General features: G+C 44.8%; 1 protein-coding gene and 1 long non-coding RNA gene across 5 annotated transcripts; one reads left to right on the forward strand and one right to left on the reverse strand.

The window, feature by feature from the left end:
- Positions 1–393: 393 nt before the first annotated feature.
- Positions 394–12,500, forward strand: LOC307221596 (ryncolin-3-like). 4 transcript variants are annotated; one of them, XM_079986249.1, is made up of 8 exons: positions 394–557; positions 2,422–2,562; positions 3,718–3,771; positions 5,857–5,901; positions 7,805–7,941; positions 9,968–10,097; positions 10,400–10,534; positions 10,989–11,162. In XM_079986249.1, the coding sequence occupies exons 1-8, from the start codon at positions 458–460 to the stop codon at positions 11,132–11,134; spliced, it is 888 nt and encodes a 295-aa protein (XP_079842375.1). In that variant the 5' UTR covers positions 394–457; the 3' UTR covers positions 11,135–11,162. The 4 variants fall into 4 exon arrangements, with proteins under 4 accessions (XP_079842375.1, XP_079842376.1, XP_079842373.1 ...); XM_079986247.1 differs by lacking the exon at positions 10,989–11,162 and adding an exon at positions 11,169–12,500 and having other exon boundaries at positions 399–557; XM_079986248.1 differs by lacking the exon at positions 10,989–11,162 and adding an exon at positions 11,169–12,500 and having other exon boundaries at positions 399–557; positions 7,808–7,941.
- On the reverse strand, positions 8,137–9,958 carry LOC307221777. Its single transcript, XR_013841503.1, has 3 exons — positions 9,415–9,958; positions 9,126–9,371; positions 8,137–8,667 (listed from the first exon to the last, which is right to left on the reverse strand). It is a non-coding gene; the product is annotated as an uncharacterized lncRNA (long non-coding RNA).
- Positions 12,501–13,685: the final 1,185 nt, after the last annotated feature.

Here is a 13,685-nt window from a genome sequence, read left to right on the forward strand (position 1 = left end):
AACTTAATTTATACATGGCATTTTGAAATGAAAAATAGCCTTTTGAGACAGCCCATATAGCAGCTCCAGATGCAGTTCTTGGGAAATTCCCTAGAGGAAATTCTGAAATACCCATTTGGTTTATCAAAAAAGCATGACTTTGGCAGAGAGAAAGCAGAAAACAGACATTTCCTGTGGGAATTTTGCTGATAAGAGAGTATTTCACAAGTAAGTGTTTTTAAAGCTATAAGGGTTTCCTTGGAGGGTCCTCAAGTGGTGCAAACTTGCCAACTTACACTTAGTTTTTCCATTGTGATAGGCAGACCCAGGAACACTGATTGATTACGCAACTGGGAGGACTTTGGTATTCTCCGCCTCGTTCCGCCTGCTTGCGCAATGGAAAGCATTTAAGGGACAAAGCAGTCCTAGCTTTAAAAAGTGGCTGGATGAGCACCGGAGGCGGCTGCCAAAGGACAAGATGGCACCCTGGATGAGCCTTTTCTTAACTCAGTTGACCTTCATTGCTGCATCTATAAAGGGAGGCTTGGCAGAGGACCCAGAACCTAGCTGCTGTGCACGTGAGTGTGACTTGGAAGGGGGCAAGAGGTGTTTGTGGAAATGGCAAATGCTCAGCAGCAGCCTTCATTGGGCTCTTCTGTGATGACAGAAGCTGCCTTAAACCAAGACAGACCATTGGTCCATCTAACTCAGTCTTGTTTTCAAAGATGTTCTATGGGGGTTCAGGCAGGGAGTCTCTCCTAGCCACACCTGGAGATGCTGGAGACTGAACCTGGGACCTTTTGCATGCAAAGCAGGTGCTGCCCCACTGAGCTACATTCTTTCCTTAGCTGATTTATCTGAGGACTGGTAATGGGGTGATTTCCATCCCCATCAGTCTCTCTGTATAGATAGCACTGTGTTTTGTGTGTAGGTGCACGTGTGTGCATGCACACAGCACTGCAAAATGAGAGAGTGCAAATAAACTTTGCTTGGTGGTGGATGGATCAGATTCTTGAGCTGGGGGTTGGCTACCCCTTTACTTCTCCAGAGTGAATAGCCAACAACCAGTCTTGCTAACATGGTTCAGAATCCTTGTCTCCAGAGCATCTTTAATTCCATTGTTTTGCATGGGCACAACCCTGATGCTAGAATGCTGCAGGCTGAGGTCTGGCACATCCTTAATTGCCCTGGGTGGGGGTAGCTAAGATGCTCTGGCTCTGCCCAGTGATTCACCAGGATCTACCCACTGGGCATATCTAGAAGTGTCCCTAATTTCATCTGTCACACACTGAAGGGTATGATCTCAACAAGGCTTGTTTGACATGTCAGAGTCCATTTGCAGTGACTTCACCGAAATTAAAACTAGCAGTACCTGTCAATTGCCCTGTAGCTGAGGCAGTAGTGTTGTGGTCAGCTGACAAGCTTTTGGGATGGAATTGATGAGCCCTCATAAATAAAAATTATATTATTACCTGTACATCACCCTGAGATCCTAGGTTGGGTTGCTACAATTTAAAACACAGCATAGAATCAGTGAATTGTACGGGTGGAATTCCAAAACCCAGGATGCACAAACAGATAATTCCAGGATATTGTATGATTATCTGAATGATACCAACACAGTATTTTTTTAAAAAGGAAGTTACCAAAAAAATACAATCATTAAAAAAGGTTGGATCCTGAAAATATGCTTCTCCCATGTGAAATTTGCCTCTCCAGCATTCCCCCAAAACTGTGTAGTGAATGCAACTCTGTGGGGAGAGAGTTCTACAACTTGGGGGCTGTGACATCGTGCCTTCTCCTGGGCAGCCACCCCTCAGCTTTTGAGGGTGGTGGAACAAGCAAGAGGGGACCCTCTGCTGATCTTAAATACCCAGGGAGGTCTGTAGTGAAGAAGGCGGTCTTTCAAGTATTTGTGGCCTGATTCATTTAGGGCTTTAAACGCTAACACCTTGCATTGGTCCTGTAAAACAAAAGCATCTAGCCCGAAACTGAATTTCAGTGCATAGGTACAGTCAAGGACACCTGCACCTGAATAACAAAGAGATGCTGTATTAGGCAATACCCCCCACCAGTCCTGCCTTGCACCTTTCTTGAGAGTTTTGGCCTGGCTGAAAAGTGTACTTCAAGATAAGTACCAATTGGCCTGGATCAAGAGGGATCTGTGAGCATGTGTACAAAGTAGCTACCCTACAAAGGTACAATTCGCATTCATTGCTCTGCCCACCCCCGAAATGTGGCCCCTAGCAGGTTAACTTGAAGGGAAAGTGGCTCTCAAGTTGTGCTGGAGTGTAGGGGCAGTTCTGACCTTGAATGGCTCCTGATCTTGAATGCACAGCATCCTGCTGGGAAACAGAAAACTTCGCCTTGTGACTGTCAAGTTCTCAGAAAGCTGTGGCCCTAGAACCCTGTTTGAATCACTGCATCATTTTTGTTTTCCAGAGCTAAAGGGGCTGTCTGAGTGTGGGCCAGACAAGAAATTATTTTTCCAAGGCCAGCCTGGGACTCCTGGGATCCCTGGCATACCGGGAACAATTGGATCACCTGGAGCTAAGGGAGATCCTGGTCCTCTGGGGCCCCCTGGTAAGAGGACCCCATCAATATCCAGGTGGAGAAGGCCACTCGCCCTTGCATGTCCCAGTTGCAGTGTTGCTATTGTTTGCATTTCTATCCCACCTCTTTCTCCAAGGTGCTAAAGGTGGCATCCCTGTTTCTCCCCCACCTCATTTAATCCCCACATTAACCTTGTGAAATAAACTAGGCTGAGAGGCACTGACTGCCCAAAAGGTCACCCAGTAGGCATGGTGAAATGGGGATTTCAACTGTGGTCGCCCGGGTTCTAGATTGGCACTCCAACCACTAAACCTCACAGATGTAGAACCAGCTGGACTCTTCTGTTGTTTATGCTTAGCACAGTCACCATCAAAAGTAGCACCCCTCAAAAGATGGGGCACACCAGTTGGACTAAACCCTTCTGTAGCGATAATTTCCCCTTTCCAGAATTTCTTGCTTCAAAATGAACTCAGAATGGCTCATTTACTCTCCTCTGTTCGGTCTCAGTGTGGGGTTGTTGGGTGGCCAATGCTGTGCCCTCCTGATCTTGTTTGACTCCCAGCTCCGATATGCGGGGAGATAATGCATCTCTGCTGGGAGGGGATTCCAACAGTTAGGGAGCCGTGACTGAGAAGGCCCTGCTATGAGTCACTGTGACACGAGCCACAGTTAAAGGTGGAACCAGTGCTTTTTTCTGGGGTACACAGGGGTACGCATACCCCTAAACATTTTGTGAATCTAAGTTTGGCCTCATTGAGGGGCAGTATTTCAATAGGAGTAGGAAAATGAGAGTACCCCTAAACATTTTTTTAGAAAACAGCACTGGGTGGAACTACTAGCAGGGCAGATCTCAAAACTAGGACTGGTATATTCTTGGGAGAGGCGCTACTTCAAGTATGCTGGCCCCCAATTAATCTAGGGCTTTTTCATCCCTGCTGATCTTTATATGAGCTACTATTTAAGAACTGATGCCTGAGTTTGCTTTCCACCCCCCTCTTCCTTCCTCCCTCCTGTTTTCCTTTTGTGTCGCCTCTTTTAGGGTGTGAGCTGAGCCTGTGAGCAGAGACTGTGTTGTTTTAGCTGATTGTGTGAAAGCTGCTCTGGGAGACTTTTCAATTGAAGAGCAGGTTTAAAAATGCTCCACTTAAATACCGTACTGAGATAAAACCCTTCTCTTTCATTCAGGTGAGAAGGGCTCCCCTGGAGAGCATGGAAAAGCTGGACCCAAAGGAGACAAAGGTACAAGAGGCATTTCTTCAAATTCTGTGGATAGGATGTTAAGTGTAGGATAGGCCCTGGTTTGTTTTTTTCTTTACAAAATTGATGGTGGTTGTGTGTGTGCACGCGCCCTTGATTAGGACTGCAGCACAAGGTGGAGAGGGATTTAACCCTTCACCATAACCATGGTTCTAGTCTGCATTGGACTTGCTGTTTTTTTCTTTGGTATAAATGGGAATTTCACTCCCCATGCAGACAGCAAGAACAGGGAGAGAGATCCAGATCAGGACTGTCAAGGGGTTCAAGAACCTTGACAGAACCTGAGAAGAGCCTGTCAGGTCAGGCCAATGGCCCATCTAGTCCAGCACCCTGTTCTCTCAGTGGCCACCAAGGTGCTTGTGGGAAACCCAGTGGCTTCTGGGAACTGCCATTCAAAAGCATCACTGCTTCTAAAGTGATGGTCTGGCCAAGTTATCATCAGCTCAATGCTAGGTTTAAGCTAGATTTTAAAAAAGAGAGTTTTGCAGACCAGAGATCACAATTCGAAAGGGATTTATTAGGTTCCAAGGTTAAAATTATTTCTAAAATGTACAAATTATTACTTGAGTGGGAGACAAAGGAGGAGTTGGTCAAGTCATCTATGATTAGTTGGGCTAGGGATGTGGGACACAATATTGATTTAAACTTATGGGAACATCTATGGCCAAACAACTTGAAATTTCCTTCATGCTATACTTTAAAGGAAAACAATCTAAAGATGGTTCACAGGTGGTACCTGGCACCAAATAGGTTGGCAAAGATGTTTAAATCACAGAGTGATAAATGCTGGAAGTGTAAAAAAAACACAAAAAAAGTAGGAACAAGTTACCACATGTGGTGGTCTTACAGTGTGATTAAAGAATATTGGGAAACAATTTATAACGAGCTCAAAAAAATGTTTACAAGATCCTTCCCTTCCTCCTGGGCATAACAACATCTGAAGCCCCAAAGAATCAAATGAGTCTGTTGCCATATGCTACCACCGCTGCTCAGATTTTACTGGCACAAAAGTGAAAAACAGACGCAGCGCCAACAAAAGATGAGTGGCATCACAAATTGTTGGAGTTGGCGGCTATTCTACAAATAGAATAAGAAATAGAGTTGACAAAAAACTTAAGGAAGAATGGAAGTTATATATAGAATATATGAAAAATCATTATAACAAGATAGTTAACCTAGCAGGGTGTGAGTAGTTATAGCAGCGTAAGTTATAACAAGAGGTAAAGAGAAGAAGAGTGAAATATTTAGATAAACAAGAAGATGAGGTGGGGAAAGGATTAGAATTTCTTTTAAAGCCTTCCAGCCCTGTGGTGGTCCCAATCTAAACTGTTCACAGCCCTGCAGTTATTTACTAAATAAAGTGGGTGCAGCAGGATCCACTAGCACACAAGGACCAATCACGTGCTGAATGTCACATCTTGATTTTAAGATTCTTTTCACATGTGAACTTGTTTTTATATCTGGAACCGTTTTTAATTGTCGTTATTGTTTGTGCTTTTGCTGTGAAATTGCTTTGAGATACCTTATGGGAAGCGATTCATAAATGGCAGTAAATAAATAAATGGGTTCGCATTTGCAGGTGACACTAAGCCAAACCATGGTTTAGCCAAACACATGAACGTGTTGTTTCTCAGGAGAAGATTGTGCCTCCCTGCTCCTTTAAACTCAGCACAGCACAACCGCTAAGGCAAGGTCTGGCTTAGCATGTGGTCTGAAGCCAGGGTTGTAGAATCATAGAATCATAGAGTCGGAAGAGACCACAAGGGCCATCGAGTCCAACTCCCTGCCAAGCAGGAAACACTATCAGAGCACTCCTGACATATGGTTGTCAAGCCTCTGCTTAAAGACCTCCAAAGAAGGAGACTCCACCACACTCCTTGGCAGCAAATTCCACTGTCGAACAGCTCTTACTGTCAGGAAGTTCTTCCTAATGTTTAGGTGGAATCTTCTTTCTTGTAGTTTGTGGTTAAACTCTTTCCTTTACTGCATTTGAAGTGAGTTCTAGCTACATGGGACCCTCACACTGACCTCACTAACCAAAGGCTGTTTGTTTTCCACCCCCTATAGGAGAAGCTTGTGCTTCGGACTGCGGAGGCAGCTCCCAGCAACAAGGTAGAGCCTTTCCTCATCCAAGCCACGATTATGCCCTATCTGCACAATGCATTTAAAGCAGGATCACACCACCATAAACAGAATCCTGAAACTGTAGTTTGCTCAAGGTGCTGAAAGTTGTTAGGAGACCCCTATTCCCCTCAGAGAGCTACAGTTCCCAGAGTTCCCTGGGAAGATGGGTTTATTGCTATACCACTCTGAGAATTGTAGCTCTGTGAGGGGAACAGGGGCCTCCTAACAACAACAATAGTCATTGCTGATTGACTTGTCCATACATCTTTCTGGTTGTTTGTTTTGCTATGCTTTCCCAGTGCCACATTGTAGGGGCACTCATGAGCTGAAGCTCAACAAAACCAGTACAGAAAATAAACCAATACATTCACAGAATTGGTACTGAAAGCAGGATTCTGTTTTACTGCCCTGATCCCATCATGAATGTAAATCACCATTAACTGACAATGCAAAGTATGTAAGGAAGGGCTTTGTGCCCAAGGCTCTGGGAAGCTTAATAGAAAATACTGGGCTGTAGGAACAAATAGTCAGACCTGGGATAAGGCAGCTTCCTACATTCCTAATTTGTGCACAGGCCATAATTCATAACACCTGCTTTGCATGTGAAAAGCCCCAGGTTCAGTCCCTGGCATCTCCAGGTAAGCCTGGAAAAGACTCTTTTTCCAGAAAAGAGCATATGCTAGTCACTGTAGATCAGCCTCCAACAACCTGGTGCCTTTCAAATGTTTTGGACTACTGTTCCCATCATCTCTGATCATACATATACCATCGTGGCAGAGGCTGATGGAAGTTGGTCCAAACTATCTGGTGGGCACCAGGTTGGAGATGGGTGATGTAGAAAATACTGAACTACCGGTACATGGACTAATGGTCTGATTTGCTTCAAAGAATTCTGGGCACTGTAGTTGACCCCTTGCAGAGTAACAATACCCAGCAGCCCTTAACAGAAGACAGTGCCCAGAATTATTTGAGGGAAATAATGTGCTTTGAATGTGCTGCAAGGTAGAGTGTGTACGCAGCCTAGGTGTGCATACATGCATGCCTACCCACACAATCCATATAGTGGCAATTAGCCTTTGAGATTACAAGATAGCAGCTATTCACATCTCTTCAGTGGGAGTTAAGCACAAGTCAGTGAAAGGCATCTGCTCATCAGATGGCTTGTCGGCCTGACATAAATCTCCTTGTTTTTTGATAAAGAGATTGATAAAAACTACATTTAGCAAGAAACCGGAAGAATTTTTACTAGGAATGGTTTCAGATAATATTCCCAAAAACAAAACTAGGCTATTTATGTATGCAACGTCAGCAGCAAGGGTTATAGTGGCAAAACACTGGAAAGATAAAAATACACCCACTAAAGAGGAATGGGTAGTCAAATTGTGCGAGTACTTGGAGCTCGCAAAGCTGACAGATGCAATAAGAGATAAACCTAAAAATTTGGTGAAAGAAGAATGGGAATGTTTAAATAATTATTTAGGGGACAAGGGCTCAGCAAGAAAGATCTGGCTATGTTTAGAATGATGCCGCATAGAGAAATGTTCCCTGATACCAAGATGAGGGATTCCTTTGGAATGCAGATAGAGACAATTGATAAGAATAATGATCTGTTGTGAGCGTGACGGAAGTGTACAATAGATGAGCCTTCCTGCTTTGGCTCATCTTCCTTTTTATTTTTATTTTTTTTCTATTTTTCTATTTTCTTTTCTTTTATCTTTTCCATAGTTGCTTATGTTCTGTGTCATGTACTTTGATATTTTTTGTAGTTTTAAAAGTTTTTTTTTCATTACTATTAAGGAATTTTCCTTTGTAATTTTGGTTGTCTATATTTATATGTACTTGTTTAAAGCAAAATAAAAGTTTTTTTAAAAAAATCTCCTTGTTTTTTAAGAAGGCCCAAGAGCCAAGAACTGCAAAGAGCTTCTAGACCAGGGCGAGACCCTAAGTGGGTGGTACACCGTCTTCCCCACAGCTAAGAAAACACTGGCTGTCTTCTGCGACATGGAGACTGATGGGGGAGGCTGGCTGGTGAGTCTTGCTGCCCCTGTGCAACCTGCCTGATAGCTCTAAAACAGGCATCCCCAAACTCGGCCCTCCAGCTGTTTTGGGACACCTTCCCATCACCCCTAGCTAACAGGACCCGTGGTCAGGGATGATGGGAATTGCAGTCCCAAAACAGCTGGAGGGCTGAGTTTGGGGATGCCTACTCTAAAACAAGCCCTTCAAATGTTGCTGGACTACAATTCCCATCATACATCCATCATTTTATCTGCGTGCTGCCTTTCCAGTGTTCAAACCATGCTGAAGGCAGCTTACAACATGAAAGCAATTACATAATTACAAATATAACGAAGGTAGTCATCAACAATAAATAGAGCATCTTGAAGTACACAAATTGAAACAATCTCCACCTAAACCGTAAGATCTAAAAAAAAAGAAGATACAAATATATCAATAACAGCAACAAACCCCCCACAACAACCCCCCTAAACAATATCCCAGCCCAAGAGCCTGTTTTTAACCTTTTGAAGCTGGAGTCAGTCAGGGCCCCCTCTCCCAGGCCAAGTGGAAAAGGTCTTCTAGGACTCACAACCAAGGTGGGTCCTGACTGTTGGCTACGCTGGCTGGGGCTGATGGGATTTGGAGTCCAACAACACCAGGAAGGCCACAGATGCCCCATCCCTGCTCTAGAAAGAACAGTATGACCATGGTGCTCACACTGTGCCTGAGGAATCTATGTCATTTCCATTGGCCCTGTAATGGTTCTAGGGGTTGCTCATGCGTAAGCCAGCTGTATCTCCCCGGCTGGGTGCAAACACCTGGCTGGGTTGCCAAAGTGAACCTTTTCTGTCCGGACAGCCACTCACCCGTGGCTGACTCAATCGCTGGCAGAATCCATCAGTGGGCGTTTCTTAAACTTCTTCCAGCAAAGAAGCTCTTTGACGCCTAGTCTCCTCCTACTCTCTCTGCGCGAAAGCCTTCTGCGCAAGGAGGGCGTGGGCAGCAGAGGACCCCTACTCTCCCCGCTGGTCCCGGGCAAGGAGTCATGGGACCGCCTCGCCGCTTCCCCCATCTGCCCCCCTTCCCCACTGGCGCTACGCTGATTCTCTTCCCCAGAAGATGGGCTGCTCCTCCCAATCCCTGGACGCTCTCTGGAATCCCTCTGGCTTTCGCTCTCTCCCTCCGGCACTGATGGCAGTTCCCTGACAGACGCTTAGAACAATTCTGGAAATAGATGCTTGTTAAACATGAACAGCAGTAAAACTGTATGGCATCTCACTATACTGAATGCAATAAGATGGGTCACTGGGGATTAAATTAGTCTTCATCACTGGCCAAAGAGATGTCACAGAAAAAGCTGGGCTTTTTGGTGGTATTGCTATTGTAGTTAAGGGCTGAGTGATTCTGGAGATTAAGCCCATTTCTGTCACGACTGTAGGTCACCAATAGCAGCCCTCCTCCATGTACATGTATTTATTTATGTTTTACGAAGGATGAAACAACCCAGCAAATCCACCTAACACTACATAGGAGGCCTACAGAGATATTCATGGCTGGAACTCACATTCCAAACTGTGAGAAGCTCTAGGGTGGGAACAGGGAACCTCCAGCCCAGGGGCCGTCACACATCCCACTCATTGCCTAAGGTGAAATATGAATGTGCTACCATGTCACCTCCCTCCCCCTTACCTGAAAAGCTGAAGAGACAAGATCTCACCTGAAAGCAGCACTATGTCTGGCAGCAGCAGCGGGGTGCCTGCAGGGGCACTGCCTCCTCGGCTTCCACCACCAAGGCAGCTACTTCACCTTGCCTCATGGACAGGCTGCCTCTACTCTAGCCTGAAGGCCAAATGTGGCCTTCCGTGCCTCTCCATTTGGCCCTCAGAACTGTCCCCGAGCCACACCTATCCACCAGCACTAATAACAATACAAAATGAATACCTGAGGCAGAGACCTTTTCATCCATCTAGAAAGGCTTGTAAAAGAAAAAAAAGCTTTGATTGTTTCTGAAAAGTACGGTTTCAAGAGAAAGCTTGGCCTGTCATCTTCCCAGGTGTTCCAGAGGAGACAGGATGGATCAGTAGATTTCTATCGTGGTTGGGAGTCCTACAAGAAGGGGTTTGGGAACCGAGCATCTGAGTTCTGGCTGGGCAACGACAACATCCATGTTCTCACTAGTTCGGGTAAGGCAGCTTTTGTGTGTCCAGTTGATGATTGGAGTATAGAACTCATGTGCCTTAGCATCATCATGTGCCTTCGCATCTCCTGTGAAAAGAACCCATATTTACCAAAAGGCTCCCTTTCGCTACAGGTATTCCTGTCCTCTCTCGACTCCGATAACCCTATCCGGGTGCTTCCAGACTGACTATGGGGTGGGATTCAATCACATCCTAGCAAATTCAGGTTGCATAATAATAGATGATTGGGAGGGCTTGTGCAACAAACCCACTTCATGCTTCTAGTGACTTTTTGTGTTTCTGATTAGGGGCACACCAACTGAGGATCGATGCCGAGGATTTTGCCAAAGTCAGAACTTTTGCCCTGTATACAAGCTTCAAAGTCCTGAGTGAAAATGACAACTACACATTGACTCTGGGCTCTTACTCCAGTGGTGACATGGGTGAGTTACTGGGAGAACCACATTGGGTCTCCTCAGCTAGTAAGATGGGCAAGTTCTTTCATCAGTGGTCAAACATTTATCATGTTTATGCAAATTATTTTGACCTAGATACCATATTCCACAAGAGTTTATCCTTCAGTGCTATGTAAGACTGTATCTAAGCTGTTGGTTCTACCTCCGACCCATGTCTCAGTAGTTTTGTGTATCTAATCAGAGTCTCTGTCACTCCCTCTTAGTAATGAGCTCAGCAAAGGTGGACTGAGGGGAGCATGACTGGTTCGGTCGCATGGGGCGCAGAGCGTTTGGGGCACTGCAGCAGGCACCATAACTATGAAGTCCAATGGAAGGCAAGAGGTGTAGGGAGTGGATTTTGGTGATCACCAGGTGCCTTGGAATGTTAAAAAATAGAAAACTGAGGCGAGGTTGCATTGGCCTGTTACAATTTATTTTACAGTCTCCCAGAGGGAGGCGTGGCTGGCTACCTGGGACCCCAAAATAGAAGCACTCCTGTTACAGAATGAGGATGTACTGCAACAATTTGTTGCAGATCCCACCTGTGCCTTGTATAAAAAAGAAGCCTTCCTTATGTATGCCAAGTAAATTCAAGACCTGCCTTTACATTCCACCTCCCCAGGAGATTCTCTATCTGTGCACGACAACATGCCATTTTCAACACGGGACAAAGATAATGACAACAGTGTCTCCAGCTGCGCAGAAGTCTACACAGGTGCATGGTGGTATGGGGACTGTCATCATTCTAACCTCAATGGGCTCTATCTCAAAGGCGAACACAGCTCTTATGCCAATGGCATCAACTGGGCTGCTGGGAAGGGTTATCATTACTCTTATAAATATGTGGACATGAAAATAAGACCAGAGTAGGTAGTGAAGAAAAGGTCTAGTGTAGGCTGGGTGCTTTACAGCAGAGGGCCTGGGCACTACTTCAGCTTCAATCTCTCGTGCATTCTCCAATTTTAACCTGTGAGGCAGCCTGAATTTGGAGACATCTCCACAAAGGTGACACCTGACTTATCCTCCTTGCCCCAGTCTTGATCCAATAAGGTTATCCATAAGGACTAGGGGAGCAGGCACCTTCTGTAGCCTTAAGTCAGGGATAGGGAAGGTGTGACTCTCCAGATGTGGTTGGGATTCCAAATTCCCTCCCATCAGCCTCAGCCAGCAGTCAAGGATGGTGGTTGTAGTCTAGTGACAGCTGGAGGGCCATTTTCCTCATCCCAGTCCTGCCAAACAATCTTTTAACTGCAAACAACCACACATAGTCCTACTTTATATTAGCTCTTGAATCTACCCCTTCTGCAGAACAGCCCTTCCCCATGCATCCAATAGCTGATGTAGGTGGAAGATTTGGATACAAGAACTTGATTTAAAGTAGGCCATGTTACTGAGGATCTTGGTACAAGAAACTACTGTATACGGATTGTGGTCAATGCACTGACGGCTATTTCTGATAACTCATAGCAGGCCAGCCTGAGATAGAACTGGTATAGTTGTGTGCTCACACACATATTTTTTAAGTCTTAATAAGCGCCTATCTCCTATGTTTCTTCACCACTTAACAAAACCAAACTTAAAAGCCATGACTTCATATGGAAAATGAGACATAGAGTCATATCTCTATATTGCAACCAGCCTTTATCTAGATATCCCCTACATCCCTATGCAGGATAGGAGCTGCCTTCAAGAGCTCTTACAGGCTCAACCCTGTCAAAGTATGGTCCACAAACAAGAAATGCTGACTATCTGGCAATTCAGAACGTATATTGCTTCTCAGGTTTGACTTTTGGCTGGAGAATGCCTTAGAATTTTTGCAGCTAGCTTGACAGAAGCAGTTATGGGGACAGCTGTTGCTTTCGGGGACTGTTGTAGCTCTTAATTATTAATATTATTTGTATGAGTATGTTAGCCTGCTCAACCTGTATATGAGAAACAAATAAACAGATCTAAACAGACATGGTAAAGTCTCTAGAACTCTTTCCAAAGATGATGATGATTCTTTAGGCTGCCCTTGGAATTTAAAGGAGTATAAAATACTATAAGCATTCCCTACCCCGTACCATACTTGACCCTATAAAGATACGTCTCCTACATTTAGGAGGAGAGGGTGTAGTGGCCTTACATAATTTTGTGAGAAAATATTGGTAACAAATCTTGGGGAAGGGGGACAACATGATTTTGCATCACTTGTAGAGCATGGCATTTGATACAAAATTAGCCGTTGGTAGTTTGGATTTCCATTAACATCCACATACACAACATACCCCGTAGGAAACACCAGAGGTAAAATACACAGTCAGATATAATACCCTTATCCATTCCATATCAAAAATGAAAATAAAATTGCCAATATCATAATGCCATTACACAAATCTATGGTGCAACCACATCTGAAATACTGTGTAGTTCTGGTCACCTCGCCTGAAGAAGGGTGATATTATTAGAGAGTTGGAAAAGATTCAGTAAAGGGCAAAAGATCAAGGAGTGGAGCAACTCTCCCATGAGGAAAGGTTGTGGCGTTTGGGACTTTTTAATTTAGAAAAAAGATGAGCTGTAGGTGACAGAACAGAAGCTCAAAAACTGATGCATGGCACGGAGAAACAGTAGAACTTGCAAGGTGTCCTCTGAACCTGAACGCGGAAGGATTTGAGACATATAATAAAGAAATGTACTTTTCTTCACGAAGTTGTTAAAACTCTGGAAAACTCGCTCGTCAGAGAAAGCAGTGATGGCCACCAACTTGGGGTGGCCTTTAAAAGAGGATTGGATAAATTCGTGGCAGCCGGGGGCTCCTAGCCAGGACGGCTACCTATGCATCAGAGGCAGTGGGGCTTCTGGATGCCTGTTCCTCCTCGAGGCATCTGCGTGGCCACTGCGACAACAGGACGCAACCCTCTGCAAAGGGGACCATAACAATTAAAAACCACTTTGTAATCGAAACAATATGTGAAACAAGCATAACATCCTTCACCCCCTCCAAAGCACACACAGATCTCGCGAGAGAACAGAAGACGTGCGGGAGCGTAGAAGCAATTGATGGAGATGCAACTATAGAGTCACAAGTTGTCTCAATACTTTCTATGCTTCTGGTCTAGTTTTGCCACTCAGACTTCCAGTTCGAGTTATATCAGTCCTG

This window comes from Podarcis cretensis (assembly GCF_951804945.1).
Source record: "Podarcis cretensis genome assembly, chromosome: 8".
In the NCBI taxonomy this organism is placed as follows: domain Eukaryota; kingdom Metazoa; phylum Chordata; class Lepidosauria; order Squamata; family Lacertidae; genus Podarcis; species Podarcis cretensis.

Coding starts and splice junctions, on each gene's coding strand:
- LOC307221596 (XM_079986247.1), top strand. CDS start 458: ATGGCACCCTGGATGAGCCTTTTCTTAACTCAGTTGACCTTCATTGCT. Junction 3,772..5,856: donor TGGACCCAAAGGAGACAAAG/GTACAAGAGGCA, acceptor CACCCCCTATAG/GAGAAGCTTGTGCTTCGGAC. Junction 10,535..11,168: donor TTACTCCAGTGGTGACATGG/GTGAGTTACTGG, acceptor CCACCTCCCCAG/GAGATTCTCTATCTGTGCAC.